This window comes from Pollicipes pollicipes, unplaced genomic scaffold, assembly GCF_011947565.3.
Source record: "Pollicipes pollicipes isolate AB1234 unplaced genomic scaffold, Ppol_2.1 Scaffold_5724;HRSCAF=6776_pilon_pilon_pilon, whole genome shotgun sequence".
NCBI classification, from domain to species: Eukaryota; Metazoa; Arthropoda; class Thecostraca; order Pollicipedomorpha; family Pollicipedidae; genus Pollicipes; species Pollicipes pollicipes.
Window position 1 is genome coordinate 22,882,204 of NW_023596746.1, and position 17,083 is coordinate 22,899,286.

Below are 17,083 nucleotides of genomic sequence, written 5' to 3' on the forward strand. Positions count from 1 at the left end.
CCGGCCGCCACGCATCGCCCGCAAGCCATGCAGCCGCCACGGCGCTACCACAAGCCGCGTGCTTCCACATCACAGGACGCCGTGCAATGGACGGAAGTCGGGTCTAGACGGGCCGCCGGTGCGTGCTTTTGGCGCGCGTCCTGTTGTTGGAGTGTACCAGGGCGTGTGTTCTGACAGTGGTCCCTGCCGCAGCAAGATACGGTAGTACGCGGTGCAGTGATCCCCGCAGCACCTATACGGTCGCCGCGCGATGACGGGACCCCCGGGTCTCCTGAACGGGCCGCGTGTCGCAGCAGTGGTCCCCGAGTCACCGATGAAGCGTGCGTTGGCCGTGCGCCGGCCCTTGAGCCTGCGCTACCCGTGTCAATAAGCGGTGCTGCCGTTAGGGGCAGCTCCCGAGTCTTCAAGGCTCGTGTCGGCGGCGCAGTGGTTACCCGTGGGCGTGGCAGTCTAGTCGCCTGGGATCCAGGTGCTGTGGGACGGTGACTCCTGGGTGGCCTGGGAAACGTTATGTTGTGCAACAGCGCGGTGGCCCCTGTGCCACACGCCGGCAGGCAACTGTGGCACGAAGGAATGCACGGACCCGTAGTGTACTGCGGAGGGCGGTACAGAGGTCTCTCAAACCAGGTTTCCATCGCAAGCCGACGCTGGACGCTAAGGAGCAGGCTACGCCTGTCGCATACTGCCCAGCACGCTCACCAAGCGCAACGCCCTGGCAGTACTTTCTCAACGACGTCAAATAACCACTACCTTTCAAAAACATACCGTTCAAAGGAGGCAGCGTGTGCATGGCGGCGCGACCATCCTAACACTCCCAAACGCAGTGATCTCAAAAGGGCTCGTCAGTCAGCAGCAGTCAGCAGCTTGTTCTGCCGGCCCTACGCTAATGACGCACATGTACCGCCTCTCTCTCTCTCTCTCTCTCTCGCTGGGCGCACCCCTGCCTGCGGCGCGCTCTCTCGCCACACAAGCAGGAAATGCACGCGAAAGGTCGGGTCGAGCCCACCCCACCAGGACGAAGGTCGGCTGACAAGATCCAACCGGGTAAATATAGCGCACGAGGCACACTCCCTTTTTGCTCCTTTTACGAAGACTCCATGAATTCAACCGTGTTTATGCAACTCGGTAAACAAATAAGTTAACAGCCCGCCCACACGTAACGAAGTTTATGCTGCAAAATCGGATCCCATCAAACTCTTGGCTTGTTAATCACAGGGCCTCCGGCCGCGTCGCTTCGCGGCGCCTCTTCTTGCAATGAAAACACAGCTCGCCTCACCTGAGAGGCGCCCGTCGAGACCTGGGGTCAGCGGGTTTGACAAAACCTCGCTTGACCCCAAAATCTAGCATAAGCCCGGTGATATTTTTTGCCTCAAACGGGTTCTGAGCACGCCGCCCTTAGCCGACTTTCTAACTGTGGTGAAGACTGCTGTAGTATACTGGGGGGGGGGGGGGGGAGCTGTTGGGCACTGCGTCACACTATCGAGCTGGTGGGGGGCCTGGGGGAACGTGACGCGATGCAGTTTTCCCAGATAGCCTGACAGATGTGACCGCCTGGCAGGGATCTCCAGAGGGGCTGCTTGGAATGCGCCACCGTGTACAGATCTGAGTCATCGGGGACGATGGGGCGCTACGTGGAGTCCAAAACAGTGGCTTCCATGACGGCCTGGGCCGGCCATGATCCGTTTGTATCGCTACGATGCTTGAACGTGTGGCGCTACAGCGTTGCAGTCCGTCTTCTGAAGCCCTCTCCCGCTCCTCCGAGGTCGGCGTTGGCGTGCTGGGTGTGCGGGGCACCGGCGGCCGCGCCAGTCTGTGCGCGCTAGCGAGCATGCACGACTCCTACGCCGGCACCCACCACCGTCTGGCGTGTCGGGGTCCGCTGCGGGGCCGGGGCCGGGGCCGGGGCTAGAGCCGGAGCCAGAGCCGGAGCCGGGGCCCGAGCAGGGGCCGAGGCCGGGGCCGGGGCCGGGGCCCGGGCCAGCCTGACTGCCGTCGGACGGCCGGCGTGACCCGCCCTCGGGCTGCGGACTGTCGGTGCCGCCGCTCGAGTCTGCGGCAGCGGCGGCGGTGCGCGTCACAGGCTGCGCCGCTCTGGTGACGGCCGCCTCCTCCACCCATCCAGTCTCCTGTCACTCAGGCATCATGCCGCTCACTCGTATCATCTCGTCTACTCGTTCTCTTTCCACACACCAGGCACTTACCATCCACGCCCACCATTCACTCTCCTTTCCCAGCAGGTAACCGTTCCCTTGCATCCCTTCCCTTATGCATCAAACATCGGGCATTCATCAAAGCATCTGTTACAAAGCAATAGCTGACAGATCGTTGGTCTCTTCCTCAGTACGCTCCAATAGCGTCTCCTTCAAGACGAGCTCGCGAATGATCAGTATATATACATTATATATATATATATATATATATATATATATATAATATATGTATATATATGTATATATACATATATGTATATATACATATATATATATATATACATATATATTTATCTGTATATGACACCGAGACACACACGAAGAGACACTGTCCTGACGTCCCTATCCGCTGGACACTGCGCACTACCTCCATGCTACATCAAATGGATATCACTGTTTCGCACAAGCCGGACCCACCGCACACTGATACGCAGCCCACAACACACACAATCACCCACAAAGCCGGCGCGATAGACCACCATCGCTCCGGACCACAGGTACAGACTACAAACACAATTTGTTAGCTCGCCAACCTGCCAGATCTGACTCGGCAAGAGCCCATGGGATGTTAGCCGGGCTGTGGGCCAGACTTGACGGGCTTTTGTGGTTAACAACTTTAACACGCAAAATCATGTTTTTTTTGTCAGCACTGAAGTTTTAAAACCTTCCAAAATCAGAGGGTACCGCCAAACACAACACAATAATGTGGAAATAATATTTTGATATTTTTACCACGGACCCGATTGCCAGAAACCCAGGGTGGGCATGACACCCGTAACCCAGATTGCACAACTTAAACAATTTTATGCCGGCATCGCATCAAAAAGTCGAGAAAAGCTACCCAGATTTTCCAAATTTGGCCCAACTTCATATCGCGTTAGTGAGGTGGGTCCCTGATATAAGCATAGGCATGCTCCGCTTGGCTGTTATTATCATACGCGCATGTCGACGAGGGTTCTGAGGAAGTACGATTGTCGAAGTCAGCACCCAGACTGTTTCCTATTCGTACTCGGCGTATTCGGTTAGCACGATTACAAAAAGGTGCATGATGACCACGTTCCACTTGGTCAGAATATTCCAAGGCCAATGGACTTGATTGGTGGATTGAAACATCACGTGCAGTGTAGCCGAAACGGACCGAAACTTTTCTTTGGCGATTTAAATTCCTGCGCTTAGAGAATAACTAAAACAAATACCGAGACTTGTGAAAACCATGCAAAAGCCCGCGTATCTCGCATTGTTACATTCCATCGTTGTTTAAATGCCCTCAAAGACGGGACAATCATTTCCGGCAGCTTTCTTCCTCGAGCACCAGACGACTAACTTTCGTGATGTCAACATTGAGCCCCGGCGCGCGCGCCTGACTGGAGCCAGTGCGCCAGGTCAGGGCGCCGTGTTTGTTTGCGCACGGACCGGGACGCGGCGGTAGTCGCGGTCGTACAGTAAGGGCGCGCCCCTGGGCCGGTCGGTACGGGCCTGCTGCCGCCGCTGGGAGCACAGGCCCGGCTGCCGATCGCACTGGCCGACGGCGACGCGCGCAGCGTCTCTGCTTGCAACGAGGATGGATTTTCCATGCGCGGGGTTTCATTGATTTGTAATTTGGCGCTTTCCTTTCGAAATCCTCGTGATTCTGGACCGAATGGATCATGGTGTTTGGGTAAACATTTGGCCATCAAGTATTTTTTCCGTCACGCGGTGTCTGTAATTGACACGCAACTTTCTGTCATAACTGTCAAGCGGCAGTCCACCCCGCTCCGGCCAGCTGAGGATCTCGCCCGCAAAAGCCCGCTGTGATGCCAATCTGACCCGGCATTAACCCGCAAGTATTAAGTTAAAGAGCAATCTGCATTACGCTTTTCTCTTGCTTCTAGACTCATGCGTGCAATGTGTTGAAATATGTCATCGATGACACGTGATGCACAGCCTTGTTGCCTTACACCAGCGATGTGACTACGACGGCAGTAAGACAAGCATGCGACTCATGGAATTCCTATAGTACTAAATCGCATCTTTAATTCTGTCGGACCAGTGTCAAGGTACAAATGAGAAGCAGAGTGGAATTTAAGTAACAGCCACCGCCAAAATGTACCAGAAATTCCCCCTCTTGTTTTCAATTACAAAGAGATACTGCCAAGACATGACAAGAAATACTGGATATTTCAAATTGTGGGAAGTCTCCTCAGTTCATAACACTATACACAAGTACACGAAATATACAATCCTAATAAATCGGAGACATTTTATGCGACAATGTCGCTAGAATTGGACCTTTTCACCCTGCGTATCTCACAGAAAGCCGGTATGTCAGATTAGCCGCCATGCCATAGTGCAAATTCCAGGAAAAAGTCGGGCTCTTGCACGGTGTTTGTTATCTTTCAGCGCAATCGTCCTAGCACCGCTTCTGATGTTACGTACAAGTATAGCAATAACGTCTGCCCGAGAATGCTGCCTGTCTTTTAAGTGGTATTATCCACTCAGGCAATGCCACAAATTCCGTGAGACATTGGATGCTTAGGCAATATATAGCTGGAAAGAAGTGAGCAGGACATGACTAAGGCATTCGCTCACATAGCATGCTGACTGCAAGGTTAGGAACTAAATCAAATGTTTGATTGACGTCCTACGCTTAAATGAAATTGTTGACAGAGACCAGTGTACAGATATCGGCAGAGGTGGCGGAAGCAAACCTGCACGAAACTTCAGAGACAAATATGTTAAAAATCAATGACGATCTCAGTAAAGGTGAAATGACTAGCACGTACGAGCTTCTGTTATCAAGGTCGCAGCTGGTATGTTTTTACGTGCATGGAAAAACACAGACACAGGGTGTACTCGCAGCGCAAAAAGAACACCTAAGCCTACGTGACGTCATGTATAATCTTTGTTGGACGCATTCGCACCGCGCGACACGTTTTTTGGTACCATTTGCTGAATTTACGCGACAATAACTGCGCATGCGAGACAACAGTATAATCGTCCGCCTGTGCAACGCGAACGCCTACCAGTGAAAACTGCGACTTATCCTCGTGCAACGTGTTACACGCCATTGCTTCATCCGTCAGCCGTCAGCCGTGAGACGTGACCAAAAGTACGCAGGATTGCCATATCGGTCGACACATCCCAAGGACACATAACTACCCGAGAGGAGGCATAATCTGATGCAACACAAAGGCAGGCGTATTAGCCAGGGTTAGCATCCGATGACGCACAGACGCCAGCTGACGCGCTGCGGAGAAGGGGCACAACAAATCCGGCTGAATTTGCACATGAGTCATCGCGAAGGATGAAGACGGGCTAAATCGCCAGCAGCACACAATCGAGGCCCGTCGCAGGAGCATTGCAGACGGAGGATTGGTCTCATCCCCGGGATCCGCCCAAGGACATGACACATTGACAGCACGGGACGACACTTGAGCTGGTTAGCACCACACGCGGTGCGACTGACGTAGGCCATCTGTCCTCGGCGAGGCCGTGCCCCGACCCCGAACGTGGCCGTCCGAATCGTCGGGGGCGGCCACTGACCTGCGCTGGCTCGCTGCACGCCTGTCCAAGTCTGGCGGCAGGCCGGTGAGGTGGGGCGGGGGAGGGGAGCTGGGGGCCGGCGGGGGCCGCCACTGACCTGCGCTGGCTCGCTGCACGTCTGCCGTGATCACGCTGACCGGTCGTCCGACGGCGGCGGCGGCCGCTGCCGCCGCGGCCACGTCCGTCTCCATGGCGGCGGCCGGTCCGGCCGATTCGCTAACGTCCATGGCGTTCATGGCGCCGCCGTTCACGCACACTCTGGCGCCGGCCTGTCTGCCGGTACTGCGCCGCTCTCTGCCGCGCTCAGCTGACGCGCTGGCGAGGAGTCCGTCTCACGCGGTCGGCCGGACGCGCCGGGCAGCACTGGGCGCAGGTGGGGGCAGCGCGGTCGGCCCGCTGGGCCATCGCTCTCGGGAGCCGGCGGGAACAGGGCAGCGGCGCGCCGCGCTACGGCGCCGTTCCGGCCATCGCGGCCGCGCACCTGCAACGGAGCGGGAGGTCAGCTCGCCGGCGTCGGTGCCCGGTGCCCGGTGCTCGGCCGGCAGGCCCGGGGGCCCTCCGGCAAAGCCCCGGGGCTTACGTCCCGTCGCCGTCGGCCGGGCGGACCCGTCCGCTGCGCCGGCCGGTCGGCATGACGAGAGCAGCGGCGGCCCCGCGCCGCCCCGGCAACAGCGCCGCCGACCCTCGCCCCCCCCCCCCCCTCTGAGCTCAAGGTCGGCAGCCAGGCGCGGCCCACGTGCGGGGGGAGGGGGGTCCCCGGCGGGCGGCGGCCGGCTCTCCGTCCGCCCGGCTGTCGTCACCGGCCCTGCTGATACGGGCCTGAGACGGGAGCAGCGGGACACGGCCGTGTTCGCCTGACCCCCGACCATGCCACTCGGTGTAGGCACAAGTGAGGTGAAACGACAGGGAACCGCCCTACGCACTCCCAGGAACACCACACAAGCCAATACATGCATTCATTACCCATGCGGAGCCTTAAATGTACCAGAATGACAGTAAAGAGGAACAGCCCACAGCTCTCGGAACACACGTAGTACGAAGCACGCCGGCGGGCCAGCGGTTGATTCCCGAGCAGCCGCTCGTCTGATGTCTGGCTGGCTCACTAGCAGTGACCGGCGGGACGGCGGCGGTCGGCGGGACCGACGGTCGACACCAGAAGGGCCCGTCGGAGCGCGGCCACCTCCGAACCCGACCGGCGGCGGCGGCCGAGTGGGTCGGTCGTGCGGCCGGCGTCGCGCCGCCGGCCGCGCGCTCCCGGGGGCGCGGCCGATCGAAGCGGGGGCCGTCACCCCGGCGGGCCCCTCCGACCGCCCCGCTGCCGCCGGCCGGGGCGGGGCGGGCCGCGCGGGTGCGGCACGAGCACGCCGACCACGCCGCCAATCGGCCCGCCTCGGGACCCTGCGCAGCCCCACGGGAGCGGCGAACGGTCCAGTATCAGGTTCACTGATCGATCAGTCATACAGCACGCCAATACAAGAAAGAAAACATTGCGTGAAGACATGTCGAATGCGTGCGGCGACAGGACCTTCTCCGCCCGGCTCTCGGACAACGTGTTCCTTTAGTAAGAAAGTACATCACAGCCCGTACACCACGAGCGAGGTGCCCTGCGGAGCCGGGCCCGCCGCTGGGGTGCACCGCTGCCCGCCCCCGCGCTCTGGCGACGCCCCGCGTCCCGCGACGTTCTGCGGCGCACATGACAGGGGTCAGCTGCGGCGTCACGCGGCCACGCCCGACTGCGCTGCCGCGGCGGCCGGCCTCCGCCACCAGTGACCAGCGACCACACCTGACCACCGACCGTGACCTCTTGACCTCGGTCGGCCAGGCCGAGAGGTAGCCGGAGAGGGCGGGGGGGGGGGGGAGGTCCCGCCCCTCAGAGGCGGCGGCGGCGACAACGCGGGCGGTTTTTGCGGAGCGCAGCGAAGGGACGCCAGCTGCATTTGTTCGACACCCAGGTGCTGCCGGCTACCAGGCGAGTGATCCATCCACGGGAACCGGCGGCGTCCACAGGCAGGAGGCAGGCGGCGGCCGAGGCGGTCCAGGCCGTGACGGTCCAGGCCGTGACGGTCCAGGCTTTGGAAGGCCGCGGACCGGAGAGCGCGGGGCAACGCACGAGGGGGAGGGGGCGTGACCGCACGTGCCACGGCCCAGCACGTCAGCGACGAGTGCGGGGCGACTGCGCCGCACGTGGCTCGGACACCCAAAGGCCAGACCGGTGACATTGTGGTCGGATGGCGGCAGGGGCAGGTCGATCGATAGCCGGGGGTGGCGGGGTGAATCAGTCGCCCTCCCCGCCCCGCTCAGGGGTGGACAGCGACCCGCCTGACTCACTCCCCCTCACTCACTCGCACAGGCGAGAATCGATCCGGGGACGGCCCTGAGTCAGCCGGGCGGCGGCGTCCCCCTGCCCCCGCCCACAGGCCCGACGGGCAGCAGACGCCGCGGCCCGAGTCGGCACGCGGGAACGCCACGGGGCACGGTGGCGTATCGAAGCGACTCAGTGGGACGCGTCACAGCCTGGAGTCGACGGATCCAAAAAGCTGCCAGCTTCCTAGCGCCGACCACCAAAGGCACACAGCGTGATCAAAACTTCGTGGCACAGCAGCACTTTGTCACTGCCAGCAACTCGGCGCATACGCCGAAGACCGCTCAGGTCGCGTCTTATGACAGCCGTGACGAAGTCCATATTCTGACTTCAACGACAGTGACACCAAAACATAACTGTAGCGGCGAGCTCCGGTGACAGAACACCGCTGCGAGAATGGCCGAACCGCACGACCCGTCGCCAGATCCTGCCGCGGCAGAGCCAGTTGTAAGGAGCACATGACCCGGTCCGGACCCGTTCGCCGACATTCGCGCACGGTTTGGACGAGCGCCGGCGAGCCAGCGCGGCCGCGGGTGGCGCCGTCCGCCAGGGGCGTCGGCCCGGCGCCGCCGGCGTCCGAGCCGCGCCGACCGTGACGGCCGTGGTATTGGAAAGTGTCGCAGTCGGCGGGCGGGCGGCCAGGGCCGCGGTTCGGGCGGCAGCCTCCCACGGGGCGGCGCCGACTGTTGCTCCCGCTGACGGCGGCGGCCGCGGCCTGGCTGAGTCATGGCCAGTCGGCGGCGGCAGCCGCCGCCACAACCCGTCCCCTGATTCATCCCGCTGCCGACTGACTCAGGACGCGGCCGTGTCGGCTCGGTCGCGCCGTCCGCCGCACTATCGTCGCTTTCGGACCCCTCCCCCTTCGGCGACCTTTGCCTGCGCGCCGGCGACGTGAGTCAGCAGCGGAGTGGGGGGGGCGGGGTGGGGCGCACCTCGGACCACGGCCGCTCACACGCACCCCGGCCGCTGCGGCCGGCGGCCGGCGGCCGCCGTGCGGCCTCCGCGCGGCATTCCAGGGGAGTCGGCAACCAGTTTGCGTGGCCGGCGGCGCGGAGTCGGGAGGAGGGCCGCCGCTGCTGGCGCGGCGCGCGCGGCTCCGGCGGCCGCACGGCGCGGTCCGGAGCTGAAGGAACGTGACAGCCACATCTGCTGTCTGCTGCTGCCCACCCGAGCACGGGACCTTCCGGGAACCGCGCTACAAGGTCGCCTGGCTATGCCTCGCGCATGGCTGCCTGAAGACAGTGTGCTTCTCCTCGCCGCCAATGGACGCTCGTCCAAAGCTGCTGCTCACCGCGGCGCTTCAACGCTCAGCAGCGCGCCGCCATTGCAGCTGGAGCGGCCCGGCGTCCCCGGCGCCAGCCATGAGCGCAGCCGGAGCGCGAGCCGCCGGCTGGTCGCGGCACGTCCGGCCAGCCCAGCCCTGTCAGCCCGGCTGCCGCGCACGGGGCCCGCCCGTGCCCGGCCCCGGACGTCATTTCAGCGGCGGCACCAGGCGGGCGCCTTCAGTCTTCAGCGTTCCGCAGCCGCCAGACAGCGAGCCAGCGATCCCAACGACCACAAAGTTATTCGGGATCCCCAACCGCCTGGCTTAAGGTCTCCCCGACCTGTGACGCCCGCGACGGCGTGGGTCCCCTCCGGCCCACCGCCGTGGTGATCTCACCCCACGCTCGACACGGCGTCGGCCGCCACAGAAACCCCACCGAAGACCGACTCCGGCCGGAGGCCGCGGCGCCGGCCGCACACCGCGCCGGCGGCGGCCCGGCCCCGGCGCGGCCACACACCGCACCGGCCACGGCACGACGGCCGGCAGCCGTCGGCCCGCCGCCCGACAGGTGATGGCGACGGGGGTCGGGGTCGGGCTCTGCCCGCCCGCGCCCGTACACACCGCGCCGTCCGGACTCCTCCAAGGGCGTCCTTTGAGACCCGATCGGGGCGAAGCCAGTAGCGGACGGGCGCCGTTCAAAGACCCTCAGAGTGTGCCGCACCCCGTCTGGCACGTGCGCAGGCGGCGGACGTTCAGTCGCACCTCGCGCCGAACAAAGGGCATTGATTGGGCGGCGGGGACGGCCTTGGGCGCGGCTGCCGCCCATCTGCCCTGGCGCCGGCGGAAGGAGGGGCGAGGGTCGGCGGGGCCCGGCCCGTTACTCGGCCGACGAAGGGCCGGCCGGCCGGCCACCAGCAGCGGCGCCGCGCCGACCACAGCGCCGCCGCCGCCGCCGCTCAGCTCTCCGACCGCCGCCGCCGGCGCCGCTGAACGCCGGCCGACGCTGCTGGGACACCGCGGACGGAGCTAGCCGCGCGGAAGGAGGAGCAGAGACGCCGGATTCATGGCGGCGCCTTCAGACGCCAACGAACGGATGTAACGGATCAACACAGACGCAAACCGGGACAGGCAGTGTTTACGTCCGCTTCACGGAGTGGTACGAAAAGCAGCGCAGACCGTTTGGTACGGGGAGTGAGGAAGCCGCATGCCAGTTGCCTGCACTGGAACGAAAGGACCGCGGCGTGACGAGCGAGTTTTGCGGGCCACCCAACGCCTGTTGAATGGAGTTCTGAAAACGGTGTAATAGGCTCCAAACAGGTCTTTCTGCTTTACAATACAAAAATTGCCGTTGCATTTCGAGCCGCGCTGATTTTGGTACTTAGTGTTCTCGAAGAAATCCAGTGTGGTTGGCAACAAAGCCCGCTCTTACACAACACATACCTCTCGAGCAGCACCTTGAGTTGCGTCATGAGGATGTGCTCGAGCTCCGAGCGTATGAAATCCGGTTTGACATCTGCTTACTGCAAAGGCCTTCGCCTAAAATCTCTGACTTCCATTGAGATCTGCTGATTAGTGCAGGTAACGGGCTGATGCCGTGTCCGTGGACAGCCACGAGTCAGCGTCCTCCGGCCGGCCCTCGGAAGACCGTGCCATGCCGTGCCGCGAGCCGGTACACGGTGGGCTTCAAGGTAGCGGTCCGCGGCCAGTCGCCCGACGACCACACGATTCGGTCGCCGCAGCGGCGCACAGCGGGCCAGCCGATCCCGCCGGCCGGCTCGAAAGCAGGCGGTGAGAGGTGTGCCTTCCAGCCGCACACTGGGCTAGTAAACCGGCATGGATTAAACATCACGGCTCACTAACAAAACAACGTGGTCGGTAGGGGTTGCATTAATGCCCTGAGGTTGTGTTTACGCATATTTCAGTGCAAGTTTAAGTCAAACTACATCGAGAGCACCTTGCAGTAGGATACTTTCGCGGTCGATTTTGGCACTTTCACGGTGGATTTTGGACAGATCCCACCCTTGCTGTCTTCAGCTTGAATTAAAGGACGCCACATGTGCTCTCTACAACTCTCACGCACTTGTTTAACAGTATTCCGGAGTCGACATGTCAAATCTGGTCGAACGGGGTCAAATTACTTTTTCTCGCCTCTGCGTAATTTACCAGATCTCCGGGGTTAAATCGCATTCCGGTCAAGGCATGTCACCATTTACCGACGAGCGGGGGGAGGGGGGGGGGGGGGGTGGAGTGACGTCACCTAAGGGTCCTTCACCATCAATAACTTAGAATTGAAGCTTCGCGTAGGACCATTCCGTGGTCCCCTGCAAGTTACAAAATTCGTTCGCTAACACTCTTCAAAACTTCCTGAACGATGCCATGACTTGACCTGCCGTAACCTTGAACGAGCGTTACACCATATGGTTGTCCCTGGGTAACTTTGACCTTGAATGAACAATGGCACAATCCATTTGTTTTGGTTCGTCATACAGCGGTATCACGGACTGCACTGACAGGAGTTCAACAGGGTCATCCTGATGCCGCCTGACCAATGTCTTTCACAAAAGTCACGGGCATTGACCCAATAGCCTTCACATAAATATTTCGCACCTTCAGAACAAATTTGACGTTTTCAAAATCGCTGACTTCTTTGCGTGCATTTTACCACCATTCTTAGTGAACAATGCAGACAGCTCGTTATCGAGACGCCGCCGCACAGTACAGGCGGCTTACCATCAAGTGCGTGCCGCCCTTCTAAAAATTGAGCGTCTGGATTTCGCCAAAATACGCGCAACCTTTCTCTCCAATCCATGACAGGCTGGCGAAGGCGGCTTGCTGAGCACGCAACACCGGGCATTCTGTTGACTATTTTTACAAGTGAGGCCGCAAGCCGAGCGAGTCTTACTTGAACACTGAAAAACCAAACTTGAACGGCCGGGCCCAGCCCGTTCGTCACGTTTTCTGATAGCTAATACCTTTGCAAGCAGTAATCTCAGCTTGGCGCGCATTTTCTGCAGCAAGAAGCGCAATTATCTCAAAGCACCGCTGTGTAATTTTTCGGACATCGCGTACAAGCTACTTGATCAGGCGCGATTTTCCCGCAACATTGCAGTTGGGGTAAAATATATTCCAGCGATTGGCATTGGAACGTCACATTTCCGAACTGTAAAAACATGCTCGACACGGAGCGAGATCACTCCCCGATCTCGTCGACCCAGGTGTCCCAGCGGCACGAGGCTCAACACGTTCTGACGGAGGAGAGAACGGTGTTGGCACACTGGGACCGGTGTGTGCGGCCAGTCACGTCATCTCGAGCGCAAGCCGTGCATCCGCCGTTGTGGTGCGTTTTTCATGGATTGCTGTCAGGTCTTGGAATCCAGGACAAATACAGATGTGAAAAGATCTGGACGCCGCAGACGAACGGATCATTTACAACACACTAAGCCATCTCAGCAATGCCCGACTTATAGGGGCACCAGAATCAGCCGGTGCGCCGATATCACGTTTTCTGAAACCGGCCTCGAACGCTTCACACTACCCCCGAAGCCGAGGAGTGGATCATGACAAATTCAAGGAATGTCTAGTCCAGTCAATTGTGACCAACGCCGACGCAAAATATTTGTGCTTCCATAATACCTCACCAGCCGTCACAAAACCGCGATTTGTCACGATTTCGTTGATTTCATCTCCTGCAATTGCCAGGCCAGGCCAATACCCGGCCTCTCCCAGACAATGCATCGGCAAACCTCCGCCCACTAAACACTGGTGATAGGCGAACCCCCCACTGCAGTCGTCAAACCCGGACAAGTATGTGTTACCTATAACTGACACCGTTCGCGTCTCTGTTTTCCCCTCGTTCGTCCCACGGCCCATGAGGCGCCTTACTATTCTACACATTTTCATGCATCTGAAGGATTTATCTAAAGCGTTCACTTGCCTCCTCATATCCACTGCTCCACAACGGTTAGAAACATTCAATTTCGGACTTACTTTCCGACAAACATAGCCCCATAAATCGGAGGATCCCTCCGCGAGCTAATTTTGTTCATGACTTCATGACTGATGCGCTTGATGCGGCATCATTTTACTGAACAGCGCTTATTGGAAATCATCTTGGAAATCGCTCAACAGGGCGAATCCGACCAGTCAAAAAGCGCAGCAAAATAAAGACCAATATTCGGTGCGCCGCGCAATTTCACGCGTCGTAACATGTGCTGAAGTCCGTCAAGCTGGAAGGGCACACTAAACAGCGGTTCGCTAACAAACTCTTGACTAAAAAGCCGCAGTTGGACAGAGCCAGCCCGCGGTGCGCCGCACCCGAGGTCAAGCGGCCTTACACCATTTGAAGATGTTTAGCGCATCCTTTGGGGCACTGCGCCGCAATGTGCGTCCTGCGTCCGTTTGGCCGCCGATGATGAGAGCCGTTTGTTTGTGCGTGTCATTGCGCCAGTCTGCGGCCGCCGACCAAATGTCAGAACGGCCTCGGGTGAGCCGGTGGGCGGCATCTCTGACCTGTCAAGGCCACCTATTGGATGCATTTGTCGCACATAACATGCATGGCGGAAAACCGGTAAGTCTGCAAAATGAAGATCGATAACCTGGCATCAGTGGCGACACCTTGTGGCTGCACAGTAGATCAGGTTGGCCCAGGCGCCGTCAGGGGCCATTGCCGACCGTAAAAGCCAGGAAAGAGAAGACATGGGGCAAATACCTTAATGACGTGAAGCCTAGCCCACTCGTTTTCCCCATGCCATGCAATTCATCACTTAATCCTCGGAAAGTCTCCGCTTGTTCCGGCCCATCATGCACTTAGAATTCATAAATTCCCTTCCCTCTCACACCGTGACCGTGTTGTGCATTGTGGTTTTCAACCGCGCAGTACATCCGCCGGGGATTGCCGAAGTGGCCGAGCGGTCCAAAGTCTCAAACCCCAAGGACCACACGTCTAGGATTTGATTTTTTCGCCAAATTTCCACTGGCCTCGGCTCCCACCGCGGAAAACCTGACAACTTTTAACTGCGCTGTACCAGCCAGGCCTTTTGGATGCATCGGCTGTCCCGAAAACAGAGCGCTTCATTCAAACAGCTTTTTTGCTTGTTTCCAATCCGAACAGAACTGCGGATCATTCATATATCAAGGAACTTCCCTGCCACATGAGCTTGAGTCTTCATGGCCGTCGAACACGCCAGCTGTTCCCAAAAGACTATTTTTGGTGATGCGCACATGGCGCGAGTCAAACTCTTCCCGGCACCCCGCGGCGCTCAACATATTCTGAGATGCTCTGGAAATCGAGCCATCGTTTCAGCACGGCAGGACAGCGCCCCACACCGGTCAAAAGACCAGGACCCGGCTGAAACACGAGCTGGAGGCCTTTCCTTTACCGCGGAGTGGATGCCATACACTACAGCCTACGGGAAGGCAGCGGGGTACACTTTTACCTTACGGGATACGTACGGCAAACGTTACTAAAACCAACCACAAAACATGTTTGAAATGAAGATAGCTGTCACGAAGGACGAGAAACTCTATAAAAAGGCAGGCCTCTGGAGACCACCGTCGCCTGACTGCAATATCGTTGTCCAGGCTAAAAAAGCTGAGACGTTGAGTTCACACGTGGAGCACAATACTGCAAATCTTCCGAACGCTGGACGGAAAGGATGCCATCATTGCTTTGTGATGACTGGTCCGAAAAAAAATGGGCGCGGACAAAGGCAAATTTGGCCAGACATATGCAAAAATTTAACGGTCCGTGTCCAGCACTGTGAAGCTCAACCTGAGAATAGACTGAGACTGGCATAAGGAAAATAACGAACAATCCTCAAACAGGTTCGGGTTTTTATAGACCCGGTAGTTTTCACTTCAACATGAACCTCACGGCCAGCACATCAACGCCCGCTGTGATTTTTACGTTGCGGTGCGCAGGCATTCTAGGGTAGACCCAGACTATCTGGCAGACGTGTACGTGACGTCCAGGCTCTGTACGATTTAAAACAAGGCATAATCTCTCAGACAGCTTCACGGCTTAACCAAGTTGGGCCGGCAGTATACAATAACACCTGAACGTGGACAGCAACGGACAGCGGAAGCCTGTAATGAAAAAAGCAAGCGCGTAGCTTTACATTTCCATTAAGGTATCGATCAACATTTACTGCGAATCAACATCATGCTGGTCTGGTGGTATCAGGAACACATTCACAAATTTACAGTTTTGTGGATGAGTTTCACTCATTCGAGGCTCTAAAATTACACCCAACTTAGCACCTTAGAAACGTCAGTAAATAACGGAATTCGAAGTTCCAAAGCGCGGATTCCACGCTTACGGCTTGAACCAGAGAGTAGCCCCAAAAGCGGTCTAATTACGCCGATGCTAGATTATTTTATAATTGCACTTCTCTCATTCCCAGTGAAAAGGTCCACGTATAGCAGTTATGATCCCAGCAACGCATGGTGAACTGCTTCAAGTCCGTACAGAACGCCAACGTTTCTCCGGTGCTTAATTCAAATAATGTACTTCATGCGATCCACAGCCGTCCGGTCTCCGGTGCATCCCGGCACGCGTGGCTCTGACAGGACGGGCGACATTGAGCAGACCATGGGAAGGTCACCAGGGTACGGGGAACAGGCCGGGACGCCTGTATGCCCTACGTGGGGCAGGACCGGCGCCGGGCAGAGCCCAGACCGAGCTGAACGGCACGGGCCGGACTTGGCAGCAGCCGGGCCGACCTGCGGGGGGCAGAGCCGGTGGCCGGAGCGAGCCGAGCGCGGCTGACCTCCGCCGCCCACCGCCTGACGTCAGAGCCGGACCGGGCCCGGCCGGCCGCCGACCGGTCGGGCTCGGCGGCGCCGGCCGGCGGGCGCCGCTGGCCGGCCAGGCGCGGCCATTTTCCGCGGCCCGGCGCGGCCAGCCGCCCCGCGGCGCTGCCGTCCAGGGTTGATGACACGGCCTGAGGCAGCGGCGGCGGCGGCGGCGGCGGCCCGGCCAGCCGCGCCGTCTGCCTGGCCCGGCGCGGCGCGGCGCGGCGCGGCGCGGCCCGCACGCCACGTCACCCTGCTCAGCAGCCCACGCCGGCAGAGCGGGCCGACACAAGACGCCCGCGGAGCGGCCGGCACGCCAGGGCCACCACACCGGACGCGCCCTGGCCTTCACGGGCATTGTTTGCAGGGCATTTAACGTTTAAAAAGATGCGGGTTTCGACAGGCCGACTTCACAACACAATTAGCATGCTGCCACACGCAGCGGACCCACATGATGTACTCGTGCCGCATACGGCTCTGAAAATCCGAAATCCTTTGCATAACAATCCCTGGACGGCAGATGCTTCCTTCACCAAACCGAAGCCGCCGACTCGGGCTGCGAAAACCAGACAAGCCAACGCCGACACCCAAGGCCACCTGCAGACGCGGCCGCCTCAGGTGAACCCCGGCCGTGCCGAGGTGCGGCGCTCTGCCCCGTGGCCGCGCTCGGCGGCGGCGCAGCAGGCGGCACCGCCAGAGGTCGCGCACAGGTGGGCGCCCCGGCCCGGCCACCTAACGGGCCGGCCCGCCTGACCTGGCCCGGCGTCAGTGACCGCGCTCCGACACCGGCGCTCGCCTCCTACCTGGGACACTGGCGGCCGGGCGCTGTGGAGGGCTGCGGAAAGCTGCGGACAGCTCCTGGCGGCCGGGCCAGCTGCCAACGCCACACCTTGAGACCTCCACTCACGGCACCGGTCGCACTGACTGCAGCGC

General features: G+C 59.7%; 1 protein-coding gene across 4 annotated transcripts in view; it reads right to left on the reverse strand.

Moving 5' to 3' along the window:
* The window catches only part of Hr39 (Nuclear hormone receptor FTZ-F1 beta), a 67,145-nt gene that overhangs the window by 13,011 nt on the left and 37,051 nt on the right, over positions 1 to 17,083 (reverse strand). For 2 of the 4 annotated variants that reach the window (XM_037225599.1, XM_037225601.1), the window contains one exon: positions 5,830 to 6,213. In XM_037225599.1, coding sequence (XP_037081494.1) covers positions 5,830 to 5,968 — 139 coding nt within the window. In that variant the 5' untranslated portion in view covers positions 5,969 to 6,213. Of the gene's footprint in view, positions 1 to 5,829; positions 6,214 to 16,953; positions 17,060 to 17,083 lie in introns of those variants that run through there. The other 2 variants (XM_037225600.1, XM_037225602.1) reach the window with 2 other exon arrangements.